This window comes from Ovis canadensis, chromosome 4 (genome assembly GCF_042477335.2).
Source record: "Ovis canadensis isolate MfBH-ARS-UI-01 breed Bighorn chromosome 4, ARS-UI_OviCan_v2, whole genome shotgun sequence".
In the NCBI taxonomy this organism is placed as follows: domain Eukaryota; kingdom Metazoa; phylum Chordata; class Mammalia; order Artiodactyla; family Bovidae; genus Ovis; species Ovis canadensis.
In genome coordinates this window covers 52895356-52920399 of record NC_091248.1, presented here as the reverse complement: position 1 = coordinate 52920399, position 25044 = coordinate 52895356, and the positions used below count along the sequence as shown (strand labels likewise).

Below are 25044 nucleotides of genomic sequence, written 5' to 3'. Positions count from 1 at the left end.
CAGTTCGCACGCGTCATCCACTTTCCTGGTGTAGGGATGGGACCTGGGATCAAGAAGGGCTCTCACTTCCATGACTGTTACATGGCTAAAGCGAAGGGATTCTATAGATACAATCAAGATTGCAAACAGTCTAACTTAACTAATTGAAGGTCCTTAAAGAGGGATTGGGACCCCTTTCTGATCAGAGATCTTACTGCTGGCCTTGAAAGAGTAAACTGCCATGTTGTGACAAGACCTTTGAGAGGTCCCTGCGGAAAGGAAGTGAGTGGCCTCCAAGAGCTGAGAGCAAACAGGAAGTGGGGAGGTAGTCCCGCAACCACAAGTAAGTATCCACAACCACAAAAGCCTGAAAAAAGAGCAGAGAGTAGCCCTGGAAAGGAATGCAAGCCAGTCAACACCTTATTGCAACCACGTGAGACTTTGAGGAAAGGAACAAGCAAAGCCACGGCTAGACTCATCACCATGGAAACGGTGAAAAAAGAAGTGCCCATTGTATGAAACCACTGAATTTGTGGTAATCACGGCATAGAAGACATCAAACTAAAATAAACACATGAGTCTAGATTACTTAATTCTAAACAAAGGATTCATTTTCTCTCTCAATCTTCACCTAAAATGCTTTTACAAAGATTCTGTATGGTTTGTTTCATTCACTATACTTTAAACCAGTGGTCATGGTCTGTTTAATCTCCTTTGTATAGTCTGATCCACATCTTTCTTGCATAAATCATGAGGATTAAACTGTTTCTCTAACTTCTCTCATTTAGGAATTTCCTTACTACGCTGCTGCTGCTAAGTTGCTTCAGTCATGTCCGACTCTGTGCGAGCACATAGACGGCAGCCCACCAGGCTCCCCCGTCCCTGGGATTCTCCAGGCAAGAACACTGGAGTGGGTTGCCATTCCCTTCTCCAATGCATGAAAGTGAAAAGTGAAAGTGAAGTCGCTCAGTCGTGTCCAACTCTTCATGACTCCATGGACTGTAGCCCACCAAGTCCCCCCGTCCATGGGATTTTCCAGGCAAGAGTACTGGAGTGGGGTGTCACTGCCTTCTCCATTCCTTACTATGAGGAAAGCTGGTCAACTGGGCACAAGGCAAGGCCATACTTCATGTGATTCTACACACATACCTCTTTCAAACTTTAAGATGTATAATGAGCCCTAATATTAATTCTTCTTGAAAAAGTAGATATTTTAAACAGTACAATATAATTGAGTTCTACTCTTCTAAAAACACTCACAATATTCATTTATTCCATGGGTAATATATGATAACGTGGTTTTTGCTCATCGTAAAGAAAAAGAAAGCACTATTCTATGTTACACACAATTATTACTGATACTTTAAAGTTACCATTTTCAGACAGTTTGCAACCATTACTAGAAATATATTATCAAATGAGAACATCTAGGGCCTCCTTCACAGAACCAAAACCTCATATATCAATAGGCCACTAACATTATTTCTCTGCACACAAGAATGCAAGGTCGCTGACCTCCTTATATATTCATTTGTGGGCCCTTCAATCAAATAAAGAAAGGAGTCTGAGACCATACCACGCTTAAGTACAAGTAGGGATAGCACAGAGAGTTAAAAAAGGAGGAAAACATCAAATTCTACCACTTTTGCTATCAGAAAGATTATCAGAGAGAAAACTAAAATGTGGGGGCTGGAGGTGAGAACTCTTCAGAAGCATCCTCACCAGTAGTGGAATACTTGGGTACCAAGAAACATCTCATTTATGCTCAACAGACACGTGAATGCAAATACATGACAACTAAACCCATATGATTGGGCAGTGAGTAATTATAGAAAGTGCTAAAGCCAGGAATTCTTCCTTACAAGACATTGGTGGAGGCAAAAAGGAACTCAAGTCACCTGACTCCACTAAATTCTCTTGCTTCTAGTCAAATTACATTTTTCAGTGCTTTTTGTTTGTGCCATGCTTCATATGAATTAGCATTCTTAATTCTCACAACAACCTTATGAAGTTTTAGCAACGAAACAGTTAACTTATTCAAATGGTAGAGCTGATCTCTGAACCCACACTATTGGCCAACCAGGCAAATTCCAGGAGGGAATTAAGCCCTAATATTCAAAAGCATCCATTATTAACTTCACCCTATACCTTTGGAATGGTCACTAAAATCATTATCTGTTCTGTGGTTCAGATGAGGAAACCTGGTCAGGAAGGCTACAACCACACCACAAATGATCACTTTCTAAACTTAGAAGTACTTAATAGTCACCTCAAAGAACACAGCTTCGATGGCACTCAGCACAGAACCAACATCTAATATTTATAAACTATGTATATATGTGTGTGTTTATACACATTTATAGTTTTTTATATATATAGTTGATGCATTTCTTTGTAATTAAGAAGAAAGATTAAAATGCAATACAGAAGAAAAATACAGAAAAAAAACATAGAAATGAAATTGAAAAACAGACTCTGAGCAACCTTCTGAACTCAGGTTTTAGATCCTTGTGTTTATTATAAAAGCAGAAAATCCCAGGAGCCAATCTAAATCACTTATAGGGAAAAAAAGCCAGAGGTATAGGACCAAATCCAAAGTTTGCAACCTTCAAGTCGCCCCTCTGTCACGATCATTTACACCCAGGGTCTCAGCTGGCTTTTACACACCACACAGACAGGTCGCATCACCTCTGATAACTTAAGGAGATAAATGACCTCATCTAATTATCATGCATGGTTTGCTCTGTGATGAGCTACCATTCCCCTATGTTTATTTATTACCATCAAGTATTACTATAAATTTTAAACAATTACTCACTAGCAGATCTTAACATCATGGATCAACCCCCTGGGAACTGAGCTACACAGGCACAATAAAATTTCACCTCATGAAAATTGATTCTGGTTTCTATATTTACATCGACAGGAAAATCAGGTGTTTTGAGAGACAACCAAGCTTTCTACATGTTTAATTTAGAGCAATCTGCACACCCCTCATTGTGCCCATCCTCCTGAGGCTTCACATGGCCCATTTGTTTCTCTCTCCTAACATTTTCACAGATGCAAATTTAAGTCAATTCTAATGTAATGGTAAAGAAGGGTTGGTATTTTTACAGTGACAGACATCATAAGAATTTTACACATTCCTTTCTGCAGCAAATGTCAAAAAGACTGCCATAAGAAGGCAGGTTCCTGGCACTGGAACACTTACTGTTTCAATGGTTATCCTCAAGTTGTGCTCATTAGTCGTTTGTATTAAAACACAGTTTCATCTAAAACATCTCTCCCCTCCATAAATCGATCAGAAATGTGCAGCAGAAATTTAAGCGTTTTATTTCTACCAAAATGGGAAAAGTATTTGTGAAAGGCTAGCCTCCATTTATATTGTAAAGTGAAGGGGTGGGGTTCAATGAGTTTAACTATCATCAGTTGGATGAGTCAGATGAAAAAAAATTGGCCTTTTTCAGTATGCTCTTGGCAGATTTTTTTTTCTGACTTCTGTGTTGGTTGCTAAAAATGCAACTGGTCTCAATTTTACTATTCTGTGCTCGTTCAGTTTTCAGGGTTGTCTGGAATCGTTTCTATAAACATCATAGATAGACTGCTTTATTCACTTTCAAATATTCTGTCTTGAAGCTGATAACTTCCGTCTTTGACAATGAGAGGTTATCAGTGGCAAAATTATGACGTTTAAAAATAGACTGAACCTCCTGTGGCACAGAACTCATACAACAGGTGCTGGCTGAAATGCCAAGATGAAGCACATCAAATCCCTTGAGGTCCTGTTTCTTTCGGTCCCTTTTAAGATATAGGTTGTGTCCTGAACCTAGAGACAAAACACTTCCCTCACTGCAATCCGCTGCATCTCTTCTCATTTCCTCTTTATCATTTAAGGCTACACTACTTGTAAGAAGACACATTTTTAAGGCCAGCTAAGCATCCCTTTTCTCATTCATTTTAGTTTTTTCTGTTGACCCAAATGATGTACTAGTACAATAATTTAACTCACTAACCCTCAGGCATCAATTCATGACCTCTTGAAGGCAGAAAAAATAATATGTGGTACAAATAATAAAGCCTGGCTCTAAAATGGTCCTTCAAGGTTCCCAACACATCCTCTCATGTGATGCCCATAATGGGATACCATGATTCAAGATTAGCTTAATATTACCCTTGATCTGCAGATAGAGGAACTGGACTTACTGTTAATTCTGCTCTACTTTACACTGACTCTTTTCCCCTCTTAGCCTCCTTGCTAGAATATGCAGCCAGCCACAAATTGAACAGGTAAGATAATGGATGCAAAGACATCCAGGTTACTGCCAGGGAAAGCCAGCAAAGTATAGCAGGTAAGCGTAGGACTCTGAAATCAAGCTGCTTGGGGACAAACTTGATTCCTGAAAACACTCAGAAAACTCCTTCATACTCAAAACTTAACATTCCTCACCTATAAAATAGGGATAATATTTATCTTAGGGGAGTCACTTAAAGGTTAGATGGATTAAAAAATAAGCAGAGTATTAATTCACAGTGCCTGGCATTCGAGAGCCCAAAAATAAAATTATAGAAAGCAATATCACAATAACTGAAAGATAGCTGTGAGTAATTATTAGTGTCCAGCCATTCTGCAGGTAAGAGACATCAAAATTAGTTCCCGCAAACTGTGACTACCTATGGAAGAGAAAAAAGAGTAGAGTCACAAAATGGAAACAAATATGCACCCTGATTCTCCTCCTCTCTTGTTACAGACCACAAGGGTAGTTTTTTCACACTGCCGTGGGACCATTGAGATCAAGACTGATTCTTAGATCTGCCAGCATTTGTGATCCTAACCATTCATTCAGTCATCTTGGAAACTCAGAGAACTGCTGAGATAGCAGTTGCTAGTGATTTTCAGACCTTCAAGACACCTGAGATGCCTCTGTATGGGCTGACCAGGGACATGCTCTGCTGGAATATTCTATCAGTGGTTTGCTGTGTTATCAAATGCACTTTTTTTTAAAACAATCTTGTTTCAATTCAAATTTCCGGCCTCTGCTAAAGAATGGACATGGGGTTGGGAGGTGGAGGGAAGCACAGGCAAAGCAGGGCTGTAAACCAGCTATAAATTGTTCCTGCTGCTGCTGCCACGTCGCTTCAGTCATGTCCGACCCTGTGCAACCCCATAGACGGCAGCCCACCAGGCTCCTCTGTCCATGGGATTTTCCAGGCAAGAATACTGGAGTGGGGTGCCTTAGCCTTCTCCATAAATTGTTCTTATCTGCCAAAAAATCTATAAGTGAATAATGGTAAATTGCCCCAAACAAGAACTATTTGCTTTTTTTGTTTGTTTCCTCTTCCTGATGTTTATGAAACATCTTTCTATTATAAGCATATACACTTATTAAAACCAATGACATTTTGCAAAACTACACAGATCTTTAGGATGATCATCCCTACTTTAAAAGGAAAGAAAAGAAAAAGAAACAAACATTGCTGTGTCCAAAGGAAACACAGTGACATACTAGAGTCTTGTTACTACCAAGAAAAGAAAAACTCTGGTCTGTAAATCTCAAAATGTGAACATTACTAATGTGCATTTATTACATTTCTGAATGTCATGCCTTCTTGAGAATGGAATATATAATTTGGAACAATCCTCCAAAAACATCTCCAGTTTATTAAAAGTGCATCTATCCTATATTCCAACCAACTGTTTTAATTCTCAGGGCTGTTTCATATTTCAAAAGTTACTTTGTAAGACATTGTTTTTAGTCTTGATCCCTTTCTCACCTGCCTTGGTCAGAACATTCACCCATCAATCATGGCCTCTCTCATCCCTTCCATCTCTCTGCCATTTGGTCTCCTCTGATATGCTCAAGTTTCCCTGTGGTAACACTTATTTAGTTGTCTCGACCACCTCTCCCACCCAGCAGATGCCTTCTTATAAGAACTGCCTCTTCCTCTATCCACGGAACTAGCAATTGGCCTGTTGCAATGCAATACCTCCTAACGAGATTTGACCAGGATGTGAGAAGTGACCCAAACTGAGGCAACCAAAACCTTTTTAAATCCCATCTCCTGATCTCAAATGAATGGGCTATTGATGACTATCTGACCCATATTCAGATTACCAACACATCGTCTTTAGCAGGCTATGTTTTGGACTAGGATTCTAGTCTCAAGCTGGTTCAAAGTTTCAATGGGAAAAAAAATGTCCATTCAACAAAATGAGCTCCAGGAAGCAGATAAAGCCTTAGCAGGGAAAGGGAAGAGTAATGAGTCAAAGAAAACCAGAGGTTAGAAAAAGAGATGAACCTGATAAAAAAAACTCCACCCCTTTCTGCAACTGGGGGCATATTCCTTCTGCTGATTCCCATGACTGAGCATCCAATTTTGCTACCTTTGAAAAATATTTCTCTTTTTGGTTCAAGATACTCCTGTAGTTTTCTACTACCTGCAATCCCAAGTAACCTATTATAACGCCTACTCTTTAAGCAAAACAAAAGGAAGCCAAATCCCTTCCATCTTCCTCTAAAGTTGCTATCACTCTCCCTTTCCTCACACTGCCAAGTTCCTTGAAAGAATCTGCACTTGCTGCCTTCATATTCTCACTCTTCACGGCTTCCCTGGTGGCTCAGACGGTGAACAATCTGCCTGCAGTGCGGGAGACCCAGGTTCAATCCCTGGGTCAGGAAGATCCCCTGGAGAAGGAACAGGCAACCCACTCCAGTATTCTTGCCTGGGAAATCCAATGGACAGAGGAGCCTTGCCTAGGAAATCCCACAGACAAAGGAGCCTAGAGGGCTACAGTCCATGGGGTCACAGAGTCAGACATGACTGAGCAACTACCTCACACACACCAACTCTTCAAGGCACGGAAGCCATGCTTACATCCAAAACATGCTACTGAAATTGCTGTCATGTCAGCAAAGGTCTGGTGACGTCCTTAAAGCGCCCACTGTCGACCTCTCTGCAAAATGAAACTGTAGATCAAGATTCATCTTTTGAAACTCACAGTGCTTATCATGCTGCTGCTGCTGCTGCTGCTAAGTCGCTTCAGTTGTGTCCGACTCTATGTGGCCCCACAGACGGCAGCCCACCAGGCTCCCCCGTCCCTGGGATTCTCCAGGCAAGAACACTGGAGTGGGTTGCCATTGCCTTCTCCAATGCATGAAAGTGAAAAGTGAAAGTGAAGTCACTCAGTCGTGTCTGACTCTTCGAGACCCCATGGACTGCAGCCCACCAGGCTCCTTGGTCCACGGGATTTTCCAGGCAAGAGTACTGGAGTGGGTTGCCATCGCCTTCTCCCAGTGCATATCATAAAAGATACTGAATAGGTATTTTCTAAGCATGTTACCTCACTCACCATCAACTTGCTATTCTTTCTTCATTACCTTTTAAAGAGCTTGGAGGACTTCCCTGCTGGTCCAGTGGTTAAGAATCCCAGGGACATAAGTTCAGTCCCTGGTCCAGGAAGATTCCCACATGCCATGGGGCAAGTAAGCCCACATGCCACAACTGCTGAGCCCACACTCTAGAACCCATGCACCTCAGCTACTGAAGCCTGTGTGCCCTAGAGACCATGCTCTGAGACCAAAGCCCGCGCACGGCAACAGAGAGCAGCCCCCACTCACCACACCTAGAGAGAGCCCGCGGACAGCAGTGAAGACTCGGCACAGTCAAAACTGAATAAAACTTAACAAATAAAGACTTTAGAGCCATCTTTAACACTCTCTCTTCCTGATTCCCCCAACCCTGTAACCAACAGCACATGAATATGTGCCTCTACATTACCTTTCCCGATTCCCCCAGCCCTACAACCAACAGCACCTGAATATGTGCCTCTACACTGCGTTTCGTCCCTGCTTTGCTTTCCCACTGCCACTCTTCGTCTTTCGGCGTCTCTCTCTCTAGGATGCTGCAAGAATCTACTAACTGCTCCCACTGTCCCTTTGAATAATGGTCCTCTTTAATCCATCCTCCACATATTATGATTTAAAACCCATGATTTTTATTTTTAATTACAGAGTCTTAGAATGAAAACCAAATTTGTTTGAGAAAACAGAGCTGGGCTACCACACTGCCCAACTCCCCTTCGGGTCATGTGAGAAGATAACTCTGATGCAAAAATTGTATAACCTAGCCTCAGACTGATGGTTCAGTCTCAACCTCTCTTCACGCCCAGGAGTCCCATGCCTGATGTGAAACAACCCATGGGTACTTCTTCACCACACTGTGTGTTTTTCCCTGGTCATGCTCTGTTAGATTCCACTGCTTCACAGGCAGCCTGGAGTTGGGAATGTCTTCCTTGGGTATGCTCTTCCTCAATCTGGACTCCCAGCATGTAACTCAGTGAAGTACATAATTTGCTCTGGATAACAGTAACTGCATTAATTGTTGAATTACATTACATTTGATGTCAAAAATCTGTGAAGTTGTTAAAAGAGACAGCATATACCAAAATTATTCTTAAAAAATAAGATGTACTATGTATCAGAGGTCTAAATAGTCTTCAGTGTACTACCTAGAAGCCTATAACCTTCAAGATATTTCATTTCTTATAATCTAACGGAAGAAATTTACTAAGATAATTTTCTTGATTATTTGTATTTAAGCTTTTGATAAAGTATTACACCAATGTCTTATCCAATGAACCCCATTTTCCCAAGGCTCTATTAAAAAATAAAAGAATGTTTAATTGCTTCTATTTTTTTTTAATCTAGACAATTTTATCGTCTTTGGTTTCTCAGGTGAATTTCCAATATATGAATATTTACGTCAGTATATTCAAATATGTGAAGTAAACAGCATTTCCAGGATAACCAAGCTCACATGGAAAATGCTGGGTGGGGAGAAGAAAACAAAACCAAATAAAATAATCAACAGCCACCTTTAGCATCTTTAATGTAATTTCACACCTCATGTATCTAAGGGTTCCTTTGTCTGCCTCCACTTAAATACATACCATTCCTCACAGCATATTCACCACAACGCCTTTTGATTACTTTTTTAAAACAGATTTTTTTTTCCCCTGTATGCCTAAGTGCATTTATTTTTCTGAGTCATTCCTCCTTTGACCCTCAAAATAAAACATTATTAATGTCTGACAATCCTTTTATATAGCCTGACAGTATGTACCTTAGTCAGAGAACAATCTCATCAGCACTTCTCACTCTTTCCCCAATTATTCCCAGAGTATATAGGCAAATGTCAAAAGCAACAATCATCCAAACCATCTGACAATTCTGATGAAAGTACTTATAATGTATCACAGATTTATCTACACATCGAAACCTCTAAACAATATCCCTACAGAGAGAAAAATCTAGTAGTAAAAGGAAGTCCCCTGCAACAGAGAGTGAAAATTCAAGTCTGAAGGACCTAAATTGAAGGTCTGGTTACAGGTAACCTGATGGAAAACAAATCAAAAACTTTTTTCTCCAATTGATTTGACATTATGTACAAATAAAAATCAAGTATGACTAATACTAATTGTGTTGGGGGGGTGGTAAGGAAGAGAGAAAGAAAAATTGGCAACTAATTATCTGAATAAAAGAATACAGGAATTGTTTTTCATAATTTGCCAGGAGACTACTGCAATAAAATTTTAAGTACTCAGGGAAAAGAACTTCAGATAAACAGATTATTCCCAAGTCTGAATCATTTAAAATGGGCAACACCATTATTTTCCATTGCTATCATTTCTAGCTTAAGTTGTTCTTCCATTTATGATATAGAATTTTAAATGTATCCTAATTTTTTAAATCCAACAGAAGCATATGGTTAAAAAAAAATCAGCAGAAGCAAATGTTAAAATAACATTGAGCCAGAAATATCCCACATTCATATTCAAAGAGACCTTTAAATATTGCTTCATACATAACAGCCTGATTCTGTATTATTGAAATTAACGGTAAAAGTGTGCCAGTTTGTTGAGGCCACAATGTCAATCTTTTCCTAAAGATCTTGTTAGAATCTATGTAAATGGCAAATTTTAAAGGAGCAATGGAATTCAATTACCACAAATTACATAAAGCCTATAAGAAAGAAAAGTTTAGGTTTTACGAACAAAATTTTAAAACCTGTGCACATTTATCCTTCAACTCTAAAACATGGTGCGCCAAATGTTTAATTCTTAAAAATCTCAAGTATCCTATATCTAAGTGGTAGAAATAAAATTGCTTAGATGCAAAGACCTTTTAATAAGCACTCAACAGTTCAAGTGCAATAGTCTCTTCCTCCTTTTGTTTTGTCTAAAAGACAGTAAGCCTATCTTCAAAACCACACTTCTTTTGTCACTCATCAATTGTGTTAATAACTTGTCTAACAGGACCTGAACATTTTGAATCGCTCATCTGATTCTCTTCATGAAATATTTTTAGATGCTGCTGTTATAAAATTATTCTGAATGAGATTTACTCCCTATGAACAGTGTGGACTGGCAGGGAGCTTTCAGCATGAACCTTTGTTAATAAACTTATCTTACTGAGGTTCTACTCTAATAAGCCACTTGAAGAATTAAGAAAAAAAAAGCGGGTGTGTATACACACATATGGAGATAAATAGATACATAAAGATATAGACAGACATAAAATACTATGTATTAAATACAATATTATCATAAGATAAACTATACAAATTATATAATGATGCAATGCTAATATATTTTAAACCCTCAAAAAAAAAAGGTGGTAATACAGTATTTTTCACAAAGTGCTACCATTTTCATCTCAGTTGACACTGAAGTCCATCATTTTTTTTTCCTTAAACTCTGTAAACAATAATGACACAGTAATTTCCAAGTTTTGTGCACACAGAAGAAAACAAACCATGTGTAAGCCACATGGGTGACTATCTCGGTGCCGCTTCAAGTTTACTGGAAAGCCACCATATGAAAGCCGAGGGAACAGTGGTAGTACAATGCACAAATAGTCCAGGAAAAGAAAGACTGGCTGGCACAGTGTGACACAGTGCCTGATACATAGCATGTGCCTTAGGTAAACATGCAATAGATGTCAGAGAACAGAGATCAGTTACACATTATCAGCAACTTACATGCTTTCTGAAATCCTATGACAGACAGTTCTTTTATTACGAATGATGGAAGCTGTCACCTGAATAGCAATGAAATGTTACTTTTTAGAAATACTGAAACAAATTCTGATTTTTTTTCCCCAAACTTTCATCCAAATATGCTCATGTGAGGGTTGTTTATGTCCACACATGGAATATACCGAATGAAATCAATAAACAGGATAATTGCCTAAAATACTTCAATTTAACCACGTAAATCTCCACTTTAAGGTCCTCAACAGCTTGAAGACACACATTAGGTACAAGATATGAATTCAGAAGAACAGATTATTTTCTTGGATATCTGCATCAGTACTGAAAACTAACAAGAAATTTCTGTGTATGTGTTGTATATAGTGATACTTCAGAGAACACATTAATTAAATAATACAGTGATTGGGGGCAGGAGGAGAAGGGGACAACCAAGGATGATATGGCTGGATGGCATCACAGGCTCGATGGACGTGAGTCTGAGTGAACTCCGGGAGATGGTGATGGACAGGGAGGCCTGGCATGCTGCGATTCATGGGGTCGCAGAGTCGGACACGACTGAGCGACTGAACTGAACTGCTGGACATAATTTCTGTATTGATTTTAAAATTTCTAAGTGCATTGTTATTTCTTATGAATATATACTTTTAAATATAAACAGTAAATCTGAATACATAATTTGCATGTGTTATTTCTGTTCTGCAAACCTTACAACATATCAATGTAGGAGAAACATTGGAAAGTTGTCTACAAAGCAAGATTTCTTTGAAGGAAGAGAATGGTAAAATTTTATCTATTTTCACAATGAACAATTTGCTATAGTCTCTGTCTGATTTTATATTTCTTTTTAAAATTAAAATTGGTGAAAGCCAAAGAAAAATAATAAAGGCACATTTTATTTCCTTTTATAAACCATAATAAGCTTAGATTCTTGTACCTTTCTAAAATGTTTAGACTATATTCATTTCAACCTGTCTAATGTATATTCAAATGCCAATCCAAACAACTACACATATACCCACTAAATTTAATATGTTACAACTTATCTGGAAAAATGTATCTATCGTTGCATACTTTAAAGATACACCTGTGGAAAAATATTGTCATGTGATGAAACTGATGAGAACAAATCAAAGATCTGAGAAAGGGATTTATTAATGTTCATCGTTTTTAGGTTTTATTTTACAATCTAATATATTAGCTCATATTTTATCATAAGGTACATTTTGTTCTATATATAGTATGCAAATTAAAATTGCTAAGCCCAAATAAGAATAATTATATCACTTCTAATACATGAAAAAGATATCCATTCCAATGAAAATATTTATTTTTAATAGCCTTTAAATATAAATTTGTCTCATAATATATAAAAAATGTATAAACTAAGTAGTTAAGCCCCAAGGTACTATTCTTTTATGAGATGCCATATTTCCTATAGATCCTGTAACTCTTACCAATATATTTATCCCATTATATAGTTTAAATATATTAAAAACCCCCATATGCCAATGGGCTCTCAGCCAATTATTATGGACATATTGGCATTTTGATATGATGATATAAAAGTTTAAAATGAACAGTAGTTATAACTATGTTTCTTTTAAAAAATTGGATTTGTAAATAGATTCTAAAATTAGAACTGACAAATTCAAATTAACATTACAATACTGGCTACCATACATAATACTCTTTGAGTTTTAAAATAGAAGTGTTTTCACATATGAGCCAAATTATTTCTAGAACAAGGGAGAACTCCCTTTTAGAAAACTACATTTTAAACTATCAATATAACATGTGCATACTGTAACATGAAAATTATGTATTTTCCATTTATATACAAACCAATATGCATGACGTGGCTGCAACCATATGGCATATTTATGTTTCACACCTTACTAAAACAATCATTTCCAAAAGAAAAACCTAAACTAGCAAAAGAACTGTATCAAAATTCCTCCCCTTGTCTGGAAAAAAAAAAAAGCTATTTTAGTGTTAATTCTTAGAACAATTTAATCACTATTTTAATTCAGAATATGCTATATGAGAATGTATGTTAAACCAGAGAAAATTAAAGAAAATATTTAAAATATTTGTTTTTATAATAATATTTAAGCCCTTTATTGTAAAAATTCTAAAAAACAAAAAACTTTGTATTACTAAATCAGATCCCACTCCAATAAGTGCATAATGAATTTTATACTGTTAGTGGCATATTCTTCCTCTTCTGATAAAAAATTTATTACATTATGTTTTCTGGAAAAACTAGACTGATCAAGAAAACCAAAAGAATTTACTAATGAAAAATGTATATAGACAAGCACAGTAATTGTCTTTAGTGATGCTATAATCTTTGTACTGAGTTTTTAACGAACTTGGAATTTTTTCCAAAGATTGAGATTTATCCTCATAAATACGCCATATGAACTCTTTGTGCAAGAAAAGCAAATGGCACTGCATCACGATATAATTAATGCTACACTTTTTTTAATTTCATAAAGTTTATTCAGAAATCTAACATGAAGTACATCTTCCTCAGAAGATAAGGAGAAATGACTGACTTTTCAAATTAATAATTAAAGATGCAGAAGCTTTATAAAAATAGTATTTCCTACAAGACACTGATATATACAAAATCTTTTAAGTCTTTCTTTTTTACAAAATAATTAGTTTCAAATTATTTGAAAATATCTCAAATTTTCATTGTTAGAAAATAAATTTAAAATCCTTTGAAAGAAAAGAAATTGTGGCTTTCTAATTCCTATTTTTGCCAACTATTCACTTTCTTTCTTATCTTTAGTGAATTTCTGACCATGAAAATTTAGCTATTTTAATTTTGGGAAAACACTTATTGCAGCTGTCCTTCTTACAACAATAATTTTTTACATTAATATTTTACCATGGTCTGTTCAGGAATAAACGACTGTATTTTGTTGTATCTTTAAAAGTCATAGTTTTCCCCTATGGTGTGATGATGCATTCCCTCCAAATGATAGAAATATTGATAAACTGCCAGTTAAAAATAACACTTTAAAAATCTGTAAACTGAACACACTGACTCCTTTTTAAAGGGCCACTTTTTTGACACAAAACGCAAGCGACTCACTTCAGTTTTCAATTTATAGGCCAAGCTACAAAAAGACTTAAAAAAGAACATAAGTGTAATTTCTTAATCTTTAGTGTAATTCTTACTCTTTTCATGTTTCAAAATATCCGCTTGGAATATGCTGCCAATTAAAAGAAGATCTACAGATGGCATTTACCCTTTTGCTTCATAACAAAAAGGATCTGCTATTATTTTTACGGAAGATTATCTAAAAAAGAACATGACTGTAAATCATGACAAAAATATTAGACACTCCCCTTCTCCAGGTTAGGATGAGCATCCTTCGGGTTCTTGCACTGACACCTAATGCAATAAATACTTTAAGCTGAATCTTAAATAATAACTGCAGGGTTTCAACTAGTGAAGCTTTAAGGTCAGTATCCACCAAAAACTCCAGTTTTCAGCACTCTGCCAACAAAGGACAGCAAATAATTCCCAACAGCAAAAATACCGGGAAGGCTACCTTGGGCTTTGTTTTTGTTATGTAAAATGCATTAAAGTGACTCATCCACTTACCATTACCTACTCTTACAAGCTTTAAAGTAGCTTCAACAACCAAAATAAATGCCTTCCCAGAATGCCTAATAGGCTATTCAGCACATTTAAAAATATGTATATATTTTTATGTGCCACTGACTTTGATTCTTTTCTCCAACACGAGAGAATTATTATTTTTCACTCCCTTCCTGCCGTGTGACTATACAGCTACCTTCAAACACTCTATTTCCAGAACAGCAGCGAGGTTTTCTTAAGCTATTTTAGAAATGTTAAAAATAAGAAAAAAAAAATTGCAGGAGACTGGAAAACGCTCAGTCCCTCCCCCCCAAGGAATAGAGGGTTCTATTCATTCTAACAACAGGCACCGCGTGTCTGCCGACACTGTTACAAATAGAGGGTGAGGGAGGTTGGATGGCAGGGTCTCAATTCCTGCGAGCCCCTGGGGGTGGACAGCACCCCTGCCGCGAGGGGCAAGCACTCCTCATATCAGAAAGGCTGTCAAGTGCGCCCAGTAATTTGGGACCTAAACGAGTTTGGATACCACAGCAATTAGCATCTCAGAGGCCAAGTGCGAGAGAAGTCCATGCTACCCAGGCCAGCCTGCAGTTACTTATTTGCAAAATGCCCTACCCAAACACAACTTTTTACTGGAGTCGGTTTGATGAGAGCGGGTATGTGGCTGGAAACTTTTTCCCACAGTGCAGCTAAACTCTTTTAAGTCCAAGGAATCCTTTCAGAGATCGGCTGAGGTGCCGCAAGTCGCCAGCAGACCTTTCCTGGGACAGCCCGGCCCCGCCGAGGATCCCGAGACGCCGGTTCCGTGCGCATTCCGGCGAAGAGCCGCGCGTACCTCCCGCTCGGCCTCTCCAGATCCGAGCCCGGCTCGCTCCCCACCCCCACGGGCAGAAAAGCCCCCTCAACTCGGGAACGGAGCCCCCGTCCTACTTCCACGGCACCTCCTGGCCCGCACTCTCCGCCCTGCTGGCCCGGCCCGAGCACTTACGTGACGGCCGAAGGGAACGGCTCCTCCGACGAGGGGCCGATCAACAAAGATTGGAAAAGTGTCAGAGTCAAGGCCAGCAGGCAGCCAGCAGCCATCTTCGCGATCGAAGATCAATCTGGCTTCCCTCCGGAGCCGGGGGAAGGACCGGTGCTGGAAACCGCGGGAGGAGAAGGAGCCAGGTCCGCCCGGACTAGAGGCGTCTGCGAGCCGGCGCGGCCGAGGCTGGGGCTGGGGCGCGGGCTGGCGTGGGGGTGCCGCAGGGGCCAAGGCCGGCGCGGGGGAAGGGGCGGCGGGCGGACCCACTAGCGCGCGTCGGCAGCTCCGCGCCGCAGCTGCCTCGCCTCAGCCGCCATCAAGGGCGACTTTGGAAACAGACCTGGGCGAGCCCGCCGGCGCTGGCGCGCTCTCGCTCCCTCTCGGTTTCCTCCCTGATTTATTCCCCCGATTGCCGGGGAGAAGGCGGGGGGCGGAGGCGGGGGCGGAGAAGGGGTGACGGCACTGGGGAGGGTGGGGGTGGCTGCAGGAATGGGGGAATGGCAGGCGGAGAGACTTGTGGCAGAGAGAGAGGCTTCGTCTGGCTTCTCCCGGCAAGTCAGAGGGAGGTGGCTGGGGGTGGACTGCGGGAGGGCTGGGCGTCAGAGCACTCGGGCGGAGACGAGCAGGAGCGGCCCTCCATACAAGGCAGAAAGGAACTCCCAAAGTCGGCGCCGGCTTGCTCCCGCCAGCCGGCGTGCGGAACGAGAGCGGGGCGGGCCCCGCGGAGCTCCCCGGGGACCGCTAGCCGCTGGGTGGGTACCCACAGGGAGCCGGGGCTCCGGGCCAGCACTTGGCTGGCGTCTTCGGGGGTTATTTTTCCCAGGCAGGCAGTGTTCCCCCGGCCCTTCTCTCAGGCGCAGAATCCACTGCCTGCCTGAAAATCGTGGGGCAGTGATTTGACAACGAATGTAGGAGGGGTTTATATTTGCATTTTAAAACACCACTTTTGACTCCCAACCAGGTGGCACTATTTATTTGCCCTGGAGTGCCAGAGGCTAGAGTCTCCGGCGAGGCTGAGTGCCAACTGTGGCAGCGCGGCCCGACGCCCAGGTACCTCTCACCTGGCAAGACAGAGCAAGGCAAGACAGACCTGGCAAGGTCCGGGCTGAGGACAATCAGAGAAGGGCCGATGCTGTAAAATCGTCCTAGTGTGGCCATGTGTTAGGTAGGACTGAGGGGTGGAAGGACAAATTCTATACCCGAGGAGCATTGTGCCGCGAGAAAAGCATTGTGCTACTTCCAAAAGTCCCTCAAATGCCCTGATCTGGCCTGTGGTCTGTCCTGCCCTGACAAGGTTGCTGCGAAACAAGTTCACTTGCTCTGGATGAAGGCATGAAAAGGGTAAGCAGAAACAGGTGGCAGTTTGCGAAACGCGCCTAAAATATGGAGGAGGAATTGAGGGAGAGAGCTAGAGCAGCACTGCAGTACAGACTGGTTTCACCTGCATCCGCAGGCAGGCGTGCCCAGGCCTTCTATTAGAAAAAACAGGTGGGTCTTGCGTAGGCCTCTTGGACCACACAGGCTTCCTTCAGGAAGAAGCTGGTGCGCCAGATGAAAAGGTTTCCCTGAACACCTTAAATTATTAAGCCCCCTCTAGTAGTGTATTAGAGCACTTTGACACCATTTCTGATTGGGGGGAAAAAAAATTACCATCCTGCATATACCTAAAAGTTGTCATTATGGGGAGGACCGAGATTTTTAATTAGCCCTTCTCTAGTTTCTTGAGATTATGAAAACAGAAAGACCCTTATTAATTTGGAATTGATTTGCCATCTCTCTAAAAGCAATCTGCTCAAACAGAAGACTATTAATACTTAATAGCAACATTTTAAAATGTGATGTGATTTTATGATTCTTGACCCAGTGATGTTTGCTTCCTCCTAACCTCTCGCGTGTGTGTGTGTGTGTGTGTGTCCGCGCGCGCCTGTTTTAATTCTGTACGTATCTATCTTGCTCTCTGTTTCTTTCCTCTTATTCTGAGTGACCTCACAAAAGGCACCCCACCGTGACTTGACTTAGTTTGTTATATGCTAAACCAAAAGAATGTGGCGGCCGGAGCAAGCAAATGAGCGATGAAGTGAGATGGGCTGGAATAGGGCTGAGAACTCAGCTCACAAAGATAGTTTATATAACCATAGATAGCTTTCCACTCCAAAATTAGATAACTAAATAGTAAAGTCCATCTTTTTTTCTTCCAATTTTTAATGATTCAAAAGCAAATTTTCTTCCCCAGCATGGGGATTAAGAATGGCAGAATCAGATGCCTCTTACTGTCTACATGATACGTTGGTATAATAGCCACACTGCAGAAAAATATTTTAATAAATTCTGAAATAATTATTTCAATAATGACTTCAGACTTCCTACTAAGGTACACCATTTCCAATTTTATATCTTTAAGAGAAAGAGCTTAAGGAATAAAAGAATGTCATAAACTTCTCGAGAACGTAGTCAGCCTTCATTATTAACTTCGTTGGCCTTTGAGCCAAATCTCAATTCCTTTGGATCACTCTGATGAAACACCATGTTCTCTCATTTCTGAAGCTGTTGAAGAAAGATATTACATCTACATTTCTTTCTGATGGGGTTGATTGTCAACTGTAAGCCTAAATCATTGCTTAATCCTCTGTTGTGTTCATTGCTTTTTATCAATCTAAACCTTTTTAATGAAGATATTCAAAATGTGGCTTTTGTTTCTTTCCTAAGAAACTAAACCAAGGCGATTTTCACAATACAGCATTATGTGTCAATTGATTAACCATAGCAATTCTATAATGTACAGTTTCTGTCCGGTTCTGTTATTTTGGAAAATTTCATGAAGATTAGATCATAGCCTATCAATTTTAATAAAATTTTGCTAAGTCACCAAAATTTGCCATTCAAGATAAAATGTTTATATTCCATAAGGATTGATGATAAAACTTGAATTATGGGCCTTACGTGAGCAAGATGTAAGAAACCAGTATCTACTATTCATTTAGGAGGAAATATTCTAAAAAGAAAGTAAAGATTAATGAAAAGTTAGATGTCTGTATTTAATCATTCCTTTAATAAAGTTTAAAGTTTTCATGCAGAGCGTTTTTACTCATAACATATTTATAATCTGTCACTTTTAGCTAACCATCAATTGCTATAATATGTAAATGTTTAATTTGTTCATATAATTTCATTTTTATTAATTAAGAATGAACAAAGAACAATATGAATAGGACAGCCATAAAATGTTCCCTCTTTCTGCCTTTTTGTGTTAGGTTATACTATGTGTATTGCTAGCATAAAATTCTATTTCTGTTGGATGTTCCTATATTTTTCTATGTATGTATGAGCATGCTTTCTATTATTTATTTTTCAGTAAGTCAAATCTAATTTCTTCAACATTTGAGATTAAGAAAAGGACAAAGAAATTCTAAAAATGGCCTCTCTTCCCCTCACTTTCCCCCCTCTCGTGTACAAACACTAGAAAGGAAAATAATCCTCCTTAGTTCAAAAAGTTTTAAAGAAAATGATGAATTTTTAGTTTTTTGTCATATCTCTAGAAAACTAAGGGAAAATTTGTGACGAAAGACCTTTTTATATGCAAATAGAGTAAAAGACCTGGTTCTAAGATCAATATATATGGAAGAATCACATCAGAAATACTTCTGATTTGAGGTCCTGTCATGCTGCCTTGTACAGATGTGTGCTGAGGAAAGCAAAGTTGAAGACAAATGGAAAGAAAGCTTCCGCTGTTTGTGTCCTTGGGGAATGTTTTCAGGAGATGGGAATATGAAAGAAAGCAACTCAGAAGCATCATTTCCCAGGAGAATGGTTAAGAGAGTGTGTAGTGGTTTTTAAGTCAGCGTTCACATTCAGTACTTTTAAACCGAAGCAGCACATAGAAGCCATGATACAAAGCAACATGGAATAGACACTTAGATGAACAAATACGGTCAAATATTTCCTAAAATCAGGACAAATATTTAGAAGACATTTTTCCTTGGCCTAAATAATACCCCTGTTGACAGATACCACATTAAGCTTTTGAGGAAATACCTTTTCTAAAATGGACACAAAGTAACAGTTAAAAGTATTTGTTGGAAGTTTATCATTTGTCCACCGGAGTCTCTTGCTAGCAAATTTATGCTAACTTAAGTATGTAGAAAAATAAGCTGTTGTATTTAAAATACCATTGTATCTTCAACAAGCAATAGCTTTAGGCCATTCTATTTTTCAGTCTCTGCTAATCATAGAATTTTTCATTCATTTTTGTTTTATTTTTCTCTTCTTCTTCCTCCACCATTAAACACAAACGCATCTCAGAAAAAGTCAGCATCTACAGTATGACTTTCCATTAAAAAAAAAACAAAACTCAGACTCCAAAATCTATATTTCATAGTAAGATCCTTCTCTATAAATAGAGGTGGAGTTTGTTGTTTGAACTATAATTTATAGCACAAAGTATATAGAATCCACTTACTTAGGCCTACAAATGAATGTAGATAATTCAGTTATTTATCTAAGTATTCACTAACAACAAAAACACAATGTGAAGTGATTAATAAGAAGTAGGTAGTAACATTTGAAATAATCATAACTAATAACTCTTGGTGCTCTTTTTTTTGTTTTGTTTTTTAATTTCATGGATGTAGCCTTCCATGAGAAAGAAAGGAAAAATCATTTTTTATATTATTTTTCTGACACTAGGTTTTTAAATATACTTTATATAATAAAACACAATTATAACCCAGCATATTTCTATAAACATTTTGATATGTTAGGGATCAAATTCACTTTCTGTACACATAACATAATTAATTAGATGAGTGTCCACAGAAGCACCACAAAAGGGTGTTGCTAGGAATTTCTACTGAAATAAGCATGGGATAGAAAATAAAAGACCAATCATTTGAGTTTGGAGCCACATATTTTAGATTTAGGTGATTAAAATGCCAACTGTTAGTACAAAGAAGATAAACTTAGGAGTTAAAATCCCATATTCCATTGATAAATAACAATGGTATGATGTCTTTTTTACTCCCTTATTACAAATGGGAGATATAAACTTCTAATTTGGGTATCAAGAAACATTGGAAAATCAATAGAGCAAACATTTTTATATGATAACTATTTTCTTCAAGATATATAAGGTGGTGGGATATAATAGGGTTTATGGTAATTTGGGGAAGAAATACTGTAATGCCTAATAGACTGAAGGATATTGTCATATGCTATCAAATATTCTATTGCTTTTTCATAATTAAATCAGTAATATTTCAACATTTTATACCTCTAAAACTAAGAACAGAACAATACTAAAGATAGCTTGCACTGTGTACAACCGGAATTTATATGAATTGATTTTTCTTTCTTATTCAAATTCCTTAGATTTTATTCTAAGGCTTGTTCTTAAAGAATATGGTACTCTCAGAATGTCCATAACCAGCTAGAAGAGAATTGATTTCATAAATTTGCCAACCTGGGTGATGATAGTCCAAAGTAAAATGGTAAACTAAATTCTGAGTTTCAAGCTGAGCCTAATTACTACCTGGACATTACTGCCAGTCTTTCTGTTACAGAGATCAATCTATCTTTTGCCAGGATCTCATTCATTTTATGGACAGAATTAATGCTGTCAGAATACATGCAGATTAATTTTTTGTAAGTTAAATGCATAACTTTATCAAATGAATAACTTCAAAATAAATATCTTTGTTTTTATAATATTTTAATAACATTTCACAATCTAGCTGCCATTGAGAGTGAAATACTTTAATTATGTCATTCATGTGAGTAGTAGTCATTTGTATTAGAGACAAGCATGTTTTGGTTGAGAGGACTATGTAGCTTCACTCATCTCTATATCTTTCTCTGTTAGTATCTAAAAATTCTCTATATTCAAGACCTGATGGTTTTCAAAAGATTATGAGAGTACTTTTGGATTTCTTACTTATTGGACTGATTATACATTTCCTTTAAATTTCTTTTTTTTCCCTCAAAATGTGTACAATATTTCCCTTTCAATTACAAGGAAATACTTATCAAAGATGAACTGTCATAAACTTAGTTAAATCTTGGTGACAAAACTTCAATTCAGGCCTTAACAAATGTCCATGATTCACCCCTGTTCAACAGAACGAAGTTCTGCTATTCTCTCCCCTTTTCTTCCCCAAGTCAACCAACCAGCCCCACTCCGCCCCTTCTCCACCCCTTCTTTTGATCTTTTTTTCTTCCCCTACATACAATAGTTGACTGTCTTTAACACAATACCACAAGAGGGACTTTCTTTTTTTTAAGTAACAAGGAGAAAAGTGGGAAAGAAATCAAGTGATGCACAGAGAAGTTATCCAGGGAAGAGAAAAATGGATACATGAAGAGCAATGTGAAAGGAAGAATGGGTTTATTCCTGTAACACAGATGAACACAATGCAAAGAAGAAAGAAGTAGAGCAGAGACAGAAACTTATAGGCCAAAACTGAGAATAAAACTTGTAGCATTCATGACACAAACGAGTAGGGCAAATCACTAATTTCAATATTTAATCATCCAAAATTGTTACTGCTAAACAAATATGATACATCATGAATGTACAAAAATATGAAAAAAAAAACAATTCTTTTTCTATTTGTTTCTTTCTTTTTCTACTTTAAAAGTAGCCAGGTTATGGACTTCCCTGGTAGTCCAGTGGTTAAGAATCGCATACCAACAGAACCTGTGCTCCGCAACAAGAGAAACTACTGCAATGAGCAGCCCAATTGGAGAGTAATCCCCCCTCACCACAACCAGAGAAAACCTGGGGAAGACAGTGAAGACTCAGCACAGCCCAAAATTAATTAAGTTAAAAATTATCTCAATAAATCAGGGATTTTCAAGGGTCAATTTAGGTAGGCAAATATGATGAAAAAAAATAGATACTGGAAATATATGATAAGGTCTTTATTTCCCCCAATTTTTGTTCTTTTTAGTAGCTTTACTGATAATTAAAAAGTCATATAATTCACCATTTAAAGGATGTGCTCCCACACACACACACAAACACACACAAAAAACAAAAACAGAAATACAGATCAATGGAACAGAATAGAAAACTAAGAGATAAACCCACGTACCTATGGTCACCTAATCTATGACAAAGGAGGCAAGAATATATAATGGAAAAAAGATAGTCTCTTCAATAAGTGGTGTAGGAATAACTGGACAGCTACATGTACAAGAATAAAATCAGAACACTCCCTAACACCATACACAAAATAAACTCAAAATGGATTAAAGACCTAAGTGTAAAACCGGATACTATAAAACTCCTAGAGGAAAACATAGGAAGAACACTCTGACAGAAATCACAGCGAGATCTTTTTTGATCCACTTCCTAGAGTAATGTAAATAAACAAATGCGCCCAGTTAAAAACTTTTGCACAGCAAAGAAAACTATAAATGAGACAAAAAGACAACCCTCAGAATGGGAGACAATATTTGCAAATGAAGCAACTGACAAGGGCTCGATCTCCAAAATATACAAACAGACCATGAAACTTAGTATCAAAAAAAAAAAAATCAAAAAATGGGCAGAAGACCTAAATAGGCATTTCCCCAAAGAAGACATACAGATGGCCAGAAGGCACATGAAAAGATGCTCAACATCTCTAATTATTAGAGAAATGCAGATCAAAACTATAATGAGATATCACCTCGCTCGAGTCAGAATGGCCATTATCAAAAAAATCTCCAAACAATAAATGCTGAAGAGGGTTTGGAAAAAAGGATACTCTCCTACACTGTTGGTGGTAATATAAATTAGTACAGTCACAATGGAGAACAGTATGGAGATTCCTTAGAAAACTAAAAGCAAATCACCAAGCAGTCCCACTCCTGGACATATATGCTCTAAGAAAACTATAATTCAAAAAATGCATGCATCCCATTGTTAGCACAATTTACAATAGCCAGGACATGGAAGTAACCTAAATGTCCATCAAGGATGGATAAAGATATGGAATATTAGCAATGAAAAGGAACGATATTGGGTCATTTGTAGAGATGTGGATGGACATAGTATCTGTAATACAGAATGAAGTAAATCAGAAAGACAAAAACAAATATTGAATATTAATGAATATATATGGAATCTAGAGAAAATGATACAGATGAACCTATTTCAGGGCAGAAATAGAGATGCAGATGTAAATAACGAACTGTGGACACAGTGAGGGGAGAGGGAAGAGGGGAGTGGAATGAATTGGGAGACTGGGACTGACATCTGTCACTGCCATTTGTAAAACAGATAGCAGTGGAAGACTGCTATATAGTGCAGGGAGCTCAGCTCGGTGCTCTGTGGTGACCTTAGATGGGTGGAATGGGGGCGTGGGGTAGGAGGGAGGGCCAGGAGGGAGGGGATATATGCATACATGCAGCTGATTTACTTTGTTGTACAGCAGAAGTGAACACAACATTGTAAAGCAACTATACCCCAATTTTAAAAATAAAGAGTATGGTCGAATGGCTTTTAGTTTTGTAGAAAGGTTTTCACTATCATTTCTATTTTTAAAATATCAGTTATTACATATTTAAACTAGGAGAGTATTTTATGAGATCTGCAAGTATTAGCTATGTAGACATGTAGCATATGTTAATCAAAGTAACATTGATGTTAAACAAATTTTAACAACCCTGATACTTAAGTTATACAAATTACTGCTAACAGCAACAGGATATTTCCAAATATAGAACCTTAGCCTATATTCTTCACATAGTCCACCTCAAGCAACTAATCACTATAAAAGTTTCTATTTAAATTTAAATGATAAAAATAATCACTTTGAGCTCACTCTGATAGAGTCATAAAAACAAATTATAATTCAGATTGACATATGCACCTGCTTCTTCATTTCTATCATTTAAGTATATAATATACAGTTCATTTTGTTTTACCATGTTTACATTGAGAATAGTATTTATGATACTGAAGGATATGAGGCTGTAAATGGCACTTGCATTCATCAGATACATCAGCTCTGCTTCTACATTGAATCTCAGGCTAGAGCTATTTATTGCTTTATGTACTGTTTTTCCATAAACAACAATACCTCAGTAGCACACCAGGATACCTTCATAGTACTGATTTTTGAGCCTTTCCATGGAGATGAGAAAAGCAGAAACATTTTATAGAGATGAAACAATCTCACCCTGATCAAATAAATAAGAAGCTTTAAAAACTGAATATGAAAACACCAGAAAAAAGATCAATAAAATTCATAACTAAATGCATTTTATTTTGATAATTTCTATGAGATCCTCAAATCTACCATATGTGGAAGATTTGTCATTTTATTGCTCAATAAAATCATAACACTTACTGAACTGAGTGCTTTCTCTTAGAAGTATTGTTAAAAACTTAAAGTAA

At 38.0% G+C, this 25044-nt stretch overlaps 1 protein-coding gene across 7 annotated transcripts in view; it reads right to left on the bottom strand.

Annotated features, from left to right (window-relative positions):
• CACNA2D1 (calcium voltage-gated channel auxiliary subunit alpha2delta 1) overlaps positions 1-16335 on the bottom strand; it is a 541059-nt gene extending 524724 nt beyond the window's left edge. For 6 of the 7 annotated variants that reach the window (XM_069586656.1, XM_069586658.1, XM_069586659.1 and 3 more), the window contains exon 1: positions 15633-16335. In XM_069586656.1, the coding sequence (XP_069442757.1) occupies positions 15633-15727 (95 nt within the window). In that variant the 5' untranslated portion in view covers positions 15728-16335. The remainder of the gene's footprint in view (positions 1-15632) is intronic. The other variant, XM_069586662.1, reaches the window with a different exon arrangement.
• Positions 16336-25044: the final 8709 nt, after the last annotated feature.